The sequence below is a fragment of the Eurypyga helias genome, unplaced genomic scaffold (assembly GCF_000690775.1).
Source record: "Eurypyga helias isolate BGI_N326 unplaced genomic scaffold, ASM69077v1 scaffold2080, whole genome shotgun sequence".
In the NCBI taxonomy this organism is placed as follows: Eukaryota; Metazoa; Chordata; class Aves; order Eurypygiformes; family Eurypygidae; genus Eurypyga; species Eurypyga helias.
The window spans coordinates 1-7,746 of record NW_010226039.1 but is presented as its reverse complement, the minus strand read 5'-3'; the positions used below and the strand labels follow the sequence as shown (position 1 = coordinate 7,746).

At 46.5% G+C, this 7,746-nt stretch overlaps 1 protein-coding gene across 1 annotated transcript; it reads right to left on the bottom strand.

Moving 5' to 3' along the window:
• Positions 1–5,110, bottom strand: NCOA4 (nuclear receptor coactivator 4). The gene is made up of 9 exons (XM_010151184.1): positions 4,943–5,110; positions 4,197–4,337; positions 3,990–4,078; positions 3,376–3,484; positions 2,715–2,786; positions 1,915–2,061; positions 675–1,685; positions 218–307; positions 1–21 (listed from the first exon to the last, which is right to left on the bottom strand). Exons 1-9 carry the CDS (start codon positions 5,081–5,083, stop codon positions 1–3), a joined length of 1,821 nt encoding a protein of 606 aa, XP_010149486.1. The 5' UTR covers positions 5,084–5,110.
• Between the last annotated feature and the right edge of the window lie 2,636 nt (positions 5,111–7,746).

Sequence of the window (7,746 nt, the reverse complement as noted above, 5' to 3'; positions counted from 1 at the left end):
TTAAGCAATTCCCTCCCTGACCTGCAAGCAAAGAGGAGGAATAATGAAGAAATAGACGGTCCAAGCTGTTAAAAGGTGGTATATGAGGAGAATACCCCAGCGCTGTGAAACAGGACACAGAGAGAACTCGGCAGATGTCACTCAGCTGCCATCGTCCACGTTCTGTACCCCCCAGTCACGCCTGGGCTCTGCTGTCCCAATACGCTGTGCGTCCTACCTGTAAAGGAGTCCGATACAGCCATTTTTCCTTATCTCCACCGAGTTTCATACAGGCAAAAAGGTCGCAAACTGTAGGAAGGCCAAAGTCCTGAAAGAGAAGTCACTTTAATTACTGATCTCCACCCATAAATACATTCTGATGCACCTTCAAATTCTGTCCAGCGCTCACACAGAAAAACTGACTTCTGCACTTGGAGGGGAACACTTTCTTCATTTACTAAGACTAGTTATACTTCAAAATTAACTTGTTTTGTATTATACGCTGGCCTCATCTACTTAATCTTTTCCGTGATTATTAGTTACTTAAGAGCTAAAAAACCTAAAAACTGTCAGTCAGCATTACCTAGAAGAGCTATGAATTTGGAGGAGAAGGCAGGCACTCAGTTCAATAAAACAATAAACCCAGCACGTTGGGTTAAGACACAGCAGTAACAAAAGCTTAGGGACATGCTCACTTGTGCTTTCTTGCGTAGGAGCCATTTGTCTTCCGCTGGCAGCGGGTTGGCGTTTTCTATGTTGTTTGAAGTCAACACCCAGTTGTTTACGTTCAAGGGGAGGTGGAAGGGAGCCACGAGGTCTAGGAAAGGACTCTTGAAACTACTGTCTGCTTTTTCCCTGCTCGCCTTTTCTTCGGCACTTTCTGCTTTGTGCTCAGACTTGGCTAGCCAGCTTGTCAGAGGCCTTTCCAGCAACACTTTCAGGGGTTCCGCGATCTCTGCCGAATAATCCGCTTTCTCTGCACTGAGGGGTTTCCCTGTGAGCTGCTGTGCGGGGTTAAGCCAGGTACTGGCAGTAGACTTCGTCTTCTCGTGCTCAGGGTTCGGGACCTCTTTCTGGCTGACTGGAACTCCATTCCTATCCTTCCCTTCCTTCTTCAGAAGCCATTTACACAGAGCCTCTTTGCCACAGTTTTCATCACACACACACTCCGAGAAGCTGGCGCACAGCTCGTTGGCTTTGCAGACGTCTTCCACCTTAAACGGGGCCTGGGGGTGCTGAAGGAGCCAGGCATTTACAGCAGGTGTAGCAGGCGATTTCTTCACGTCAAGATGCTCATTCAGGCACTTCAGATTTCCCAGGTTCTCAATTTCCACGCTTTTGCTCTGGCTGCCAGGACAAGTGGTGCACGTTTCAGCTCTGAGGAGCCAATCATTCAAATTAAATTCTTCCCTAAAAGGTTTAAATTCGTACTTCCATTTCTCATCTGAAGCACTGCTTTTGTTTTCTGTGTCAGGAGTAAGCAGCCAGTCAGAAAGGTCCATATCTTCTTGTCCGAGGGATCCCAATTCCTCCACCTTTTCAATAGTGGAAAAGGATGAGCTGAAAGTAGCGGTGGAGTCCTTCCGCCCAGGAGAGTCTGTCTTCCCAGCAACATCACGCTGGTGATTCTGTAGGAGCCAGTTTTCCAAATCTTTCAGATTTCCCCAGGTTTGCTCAAAATAAGAGACCTTGGAAGAATTTAAGTCCTAGTAAAGACACATTGAAATGCACCTGTTAACACTAAAAGACAACGGTCAGTAGCTGCTTGCACAGTTACAGCTTGGAGCATTCCCACAGCAAGTGCAAAAGCAGCAGCTGAAGGGAAGGCAGAGCGAAGAGAGTTACCAAAGGTTTACTTCCCGCCACATTCCTGCCTGCAATCGATACTGTGTTTTCCCCCTTGTTAAAAGCTAGGTTAGTGCCTACAAGGCTTACCTGGCTGGGCTCTGCCACACATTTTTGTGTAACCCATTCCTCAAGATTGGTGCTGGGAACATAGGGAGCCTGGCAAACATCCACGGGTCTGCTTCCGAGTAACCAGTCAGCAAGCGAGGCACTCACTGTCCCGCACAACGTCTTCTGCTGGGAAAGAAAGTTCTTGCTTAGGAGAAAGCCCACTTGCTGAGCTCATCCACGGTGAGCATCAGAACAGGCACCCAACATGCAGCAGAATTTCTGAACCAGAAGAGAAAACAGTCCCTTCTCGTTAAGAAGAAAGTAAACTTTCAGTCGCCTGTGTGACTTCAGCCACAGCACTGACAGTGTTCTGGGGTCCCAGATTCTTCAGAGCGCGAGTGGCATGGAAGGGAAGGGACAGCTCCTACAAGGCACAGTTCTGCGTGTAACCCAGCCATAACCCTCCTTCTGACCACCACTCCCCTTACTAACTTGCTACCCTCCTTCACTGAAGCGGTTTCCGTGTCGGGCCCAACAAGAGGTTTCCCATTAACTTCTGTATTAAAAGGAATCAGACAGTTCCAAGTCCTGACTTGACAACATCAAGGAATATTCAATTAAAAAATTCTGACGGACAGTCGCACTCCAAATTCACTTTCATACCACATTCTTGCACGCCTGCTCCTGCAGCGGCTACGGCATCGATCCCTAATGCTCACCACAGCATCATCTGAGCGGGCCAACACAAGTCATCTCTCCGCAAGCCAACGCACTGCGCTTTGGTCCTGCTTTTCCCTTTAATACACTTAAACTGTCACAGCTACAAGCCTTCATCTTACCTGCTCACAGTTCATGAGGGCACAGTTCTGCCCTGGGAACCACGGAGAAGTATTCTCTCTCTCTGAGATTTGCTGTAAGGAAAGGAAAGTAAAAGTTCATTTAAGTTTTGTCCAGTTTCTAGGGTGAATACTACAATAAAGCAGAAGTAAAGCACAGTTACAACTGGTCACTTTTTTGTAGCTAACAATCTTCCCAACACTTAAAAACAGAATGGAGAAAGATTTACTATAAAAATACTACTGTCCCTCTACTTCCTCTAAGAGAACTATCCCCAATAAGCGGCGTATCTCCCGTATTACGTAAGAATCCCAAAATATTTATATTGCAGAAAGCCATCTACAGTGTGTAACTATTAGTAACTAATCAAAACCATAACATGAATTTTCAGTTGCTGGAAGAGAGTAAAAACGTGATCATCATTCCCTCAGTCAAGGCCAAAACACATTAAAATAGGTAACTGGATCTAAGCTCAGTCAGAATCAGAACGACATGCAGCAGCTAATAAACCACTGCGTGTGTGTTACACAGCTAAAACTGTACGACTTGTACGTGAGGGATGTTCAAGCCGTGACAGCAGAAATTAAACTTGGAATATATCGCACTACTGCCTCAAAAAAAGGGGTTTTTCTCAAATATTCCGGGAAAAGCCTTGGTGCTTACCATTGTTTTAATTGAACCAAATGAGGTAATAGCCTGGCGAAGGTAAGATGTGTCAGCCTCAAAATTCAGGATGGAAGACTCCTCTGGTTTAAGAGTAAGACCTCCCAGTCTGAAAGGGTACGATGACAGTTACAGAGAGAAAGGGGAAAAACAATCAGAATCTTCTTCACCTGTCATGTTTGGGGAATCCATCTGTTATTCCATGAAAAGTCTTCCAAACTGACTGGGCACTAATTAGGTAACGGAAGGACTTTTAACACTTGCATAAAAATCAAGAGATTCCTATCCACAAACCAAGTACGGGATAACTGGCCAGCAAAACACAAATTCTTCCTTCTTACTTCAATTGCTATCAATGACTAATTATTTGGAATACTCTGCACAACTGAGTATGTGTGCTGCTCATTACAGTCCTGGGTTTTCAATCCAAGATAAAAAAGATGAGAGGAATCAGATCTCTGACTGCTTTAACGCCCTTATTTCTAGGAACTATTAAAAATGTGGAAACAGTGAGTTAGCTCTACTATTAGTTCTATTAGAATCAAAAATCAGATTAAATTCCTAAGTCAAAATAAACACCAATTGCGTTAGCTTGCATCATAAAACGTATTTACCTCTCCAGGCAAACGGAAATCTGGTTTGCTAGTTCCTTACTGTAGGAGCGTTCCAGCTGATGAATGAGGCAATTGAATTGTCCCAAATACTGCATGGAAGACACAACACGCGTTACTGATCTGCCTTCTGAGATTAAAATTGAGAAAACACTTGCAAGGACAGTTAACTTAAAAATGCCAGCACAACAATTTAGGACCAGAGCTTACCCAGTAGAGCTGCTGCGCCTGCTGCTGCAACGCCTCCTCTTTCAGCTGCTGCACGAGGTCGACCTGCTCAAACAGCCAAACTTCACGGCTGCGCAGGCATTCCAGGTGGCGGCTTATGTGGCTGTGAATCTTGGCTTTCACCTGGAAGGTAACAAGTACCGTCTCTAGGACGTCCACCAAAAAGGGTGAACCAGCATGTGCCGCGCCGATTACAAAACGACCTGCTCAAACAGCCAAACTTCACGGCTGCGCAGGCATTCCAGGTGGCGGCTTATGTGGCTGTGAATCTTGGCTTTCACCTGGAAGGTAACAAGTACGTTACCTTCTAGGACGTCCACCAAAGAGGGTGAACCAGCATGTGCCGTGCCGATTACAAAATCCTATTTGTCACAGGCAAGTGGTATTTTTTTTGGAGCAATTCACTTCTCAAAAACTAACCACAGTACCCACAGCACCGCATGACTCAAGCCAGTGAAAGTCCCAAGGCTACCTTTAAAGAAGTATCGAAGAACAGTGTCACTTGCAGTCTCTCTATGCTGATGGTTCATCCTAAAGCTTTAGTAAATCCTGTGTGCCTGAGCTACTAACACAGGTATACCTTTACCAAGAGCATGACTGACCTACACAGCAAGGGGCTTGCAAGTCCCCAGGAAAACGTCAGCCCATCATCATCACAGCAAGTAATACATCCTGTCATTAAAGTCACGTTAGTTATTTTAAAAGGTTTAAAAAGAAATTAAAATTACCTCCCGCCAGTTATCTTTGATCTGTTGTTCAGCTTTGACTATCCCAGATATAGCCGCTTCCAAGTCCTTCTTTGCCTGAAGGCACTTTGCCAGAGGCTCACTGTTGCAGGAACTTCTACTTCTGTCTTGTGGTGGACTCATTCTTGAAGTGTTCCTAAAACACAATGAAATAAAAATCCATAATGGTTTCTATTCCTCTTTAATGTCCGAGGAAGGGCATCATATGAAGAACCATCTGCTCTGCTTCGCTGTGAAGGTCAACAACAATAAAAATCCCTCAGATCCTGCAGCGATGCAAGTTTTCTCAGCACAGATAAAGCTTTCTCCAGGAGCGACAACACTCCCTCAAACGGCTCAGCCCACGGAATTTGCACAATCGCAGGAAAACCAACAGACACTTGACAGCAGCTCCAACCGCAGGAGCTTAGGCAATCCTCCCCTACCGCCCCTCCCCTCTGGCTTTTATGTCTAGCCAGCAAATTCCAGCAGCGAGGGCTGATTCAGGCAACGTTCAGCAGCTCTGCAGGAGCTGGGGGAGAACGGCCTGGCCAGGGGCAGGAACTCCTTCTGCCACCATTTTTTCAGCTGCAGGCAAACGAGCTGCCTCCCATACATAAGAAAATGCTAAGACAGTTTGAGCGACTGCAAAACCAAGTGTCGATACACAGATCACTCTCTACGAAGCTGCAAAGGCCGAAGCTCAAGAGCAGCTACCCATTATTTTTGTCCACTCTCTACCCACGGTGACTTACTGAGCTTCAGCATATCCTCAAGTAAGCATAACATTTCCACAGGAGTGATACTTGTAAGGATTCTGCAAGCAAGGGAAAAAAGCTAAACAGAGGGTTTTAGTGAAAGGCAGAAGCATCAATATAAGCACTTTTTCTAAACATTGGGTATTGTGTTACCAGAGTTTCAATTCTCCTGTTAGTTTCATGGGATTCCTGAAGCACCACCTCAATACTGGTAGTGAACATTCAACTTAAAACATGTCTTCAGCAGTGACAGCTATGGAATATTCCCAACAGAATTAAAGTGTACACGTGTGCCAGTCTAAGTATTTCACAGATTTTACCACTCCTCTGGAAGGAACTGAAAAGAGTATTCTGAATATGATGAGCCAGCCGTGGAGCCCGGGCAGCTGTTTAGTCTGCAATTTCCAAGCCCCATGACCATATAAACTGCAACCCAAAGATCGTCCTACAGCCAAGGCCCACCAGACACACCTCAGTTGTGCATTTCAGAGAGCAGAGGGCTAGGAGTGGTTCACAAGAGGAAGCTGACAGGGAAAGGAAGGTTTGCTACGAGGCAGCAGCACAGGCTGCATCTCTCCTGGCTCCCCCACACCACGGGAACAGCAGAGAAGCCACAACAAGCCTCCTCATGCAACTCAATCCCACCCTCACCACATCTCTTCTAGGAAGCGCAGAGCACAGCTACAACTAAAGTGAATTTTGATTTATTTTTTAGGCTTATGCTAACTCTACACCAACTGACACAGGGTGCAGAAGTCCAAAATACGTCTCCCTCCTGTGCTACGAGTGCCAGTTATGTCCTTGTATTTGCATATTCTGATTCACTCCCACGTTCAATCCTGTAAGGCTTCATGAGGGACACCTTGCTAGTGACGTTCAATAGAAGATAAGCTTTCTTTTCATAATGCCCCTTAGATTTTATCCTGTCAACTCTCTCATGTACAACCTACAGGAAAAGGTTAAGTGTGAGCCCTACCTCGCAGATGTCATCTAAAGTATTAATGCAAAGGCAGAGCTATACCCAGCCAAGAAAACAAGGATGTTAGATATATTAAAAGCTGTCATATACTCAAAAGCAGACACAAAAACCCCATATTATTCTTCATAATATCATTCATCATACTTAGGTAACAACTGAGTCTGAGCATCTGAATGTAATTGCCGTGTTTGCTCATGCAGCAGATACTGTACTTTTGTGAGTTTTGTGAAAATTACGCTGTGTATCTACCAATGCTAAGTCCAGAGTATGCTGCATCACCCTTTCTGTGTTCTCCCAATTTACACCAGTAGGGGACCGGGCTCAGTGCCTGAAGAAACAGTACTTTTTTTACACTTTGCATTACCAACTTCATACTGGCCAGATTCAAGGAATTCACACACACTCCTCTAATAGTCTCTGAAAATACCTGCGTTTGTTGCTTTTCTGGTTTCCCATCTGATGGCAAGTTTCCTTCGCTGTGTATGCAGGGAGAAGGAATGCTGCCCTCCCCGGGCCAGCTCTTGTAAAATGGCTGTTCTCAGGCTCTGCCAAAACTCAGCCAGGAAAACTGACCTCGCAGCTGAGGAGAGTCAATCCACCCTTCTTCTCAATTTCCACAAGCCTCTAACAAAACCGAGTGGGGGTAGCCACCAATTTCCTTGCTCCCCGATTATCACAAAGCAGCACTAAGCGTGTAGGGCATTTTCCAGTCCCATGCCGAATTATCCCGCATCACACGCTTAGGCTCAACAGCAACGTAACACAGTCGCTTCTGCGCCAGGGTACGTGGCTGCAATGCTGGGTCGCCGGTTGGGGCGATTCCGCGGCCATCGAACCGTTTCCAGGCACACGGAGGTACCCCCCGGGATGCACACACACCCCCCCGGCTGAACCGGCACTTACTTTCCGGGCGAAGGAAGCAGTGAGCAGCGCCTTGCTTACAAAGCCGCTTCCGTTTCCAACCTCCCGTTCTGCACGGGCTGCTCTTACGGCGCCGCACGCCACCCCTTCCCAGTCCGGCGGCGGATTCCGCTCCGCAGAGCGCGACCCGACGGCGGGCGGGGCCGGCG

Excerpts from the sequence above, each read along its gene's own strand:
- NCOA4 (XM_010151184.1), bottom strand. The coding sequence starts at position 5,083 with ATGAGTCCACCACAAGACAGAAGTAGAAGTTCCTGCAACAGTGAGCCT. Across the intron at positions 4,338-4,942 it reads TCAAAGATAACTGGCGGGAG|GTGAAAGCCAAGATTCACAG; the intron begins GTAATTTTAATT and ends GTTACCTTCCAG. Across the intron at positions 1,686-1,914 it reads GTGTGGCAGAGCCCAGCCAG|GACTTAAATTCTTCCAAGGT; the intron begins GTAAGCCTTGTA and ends TGTCTTTACTAG.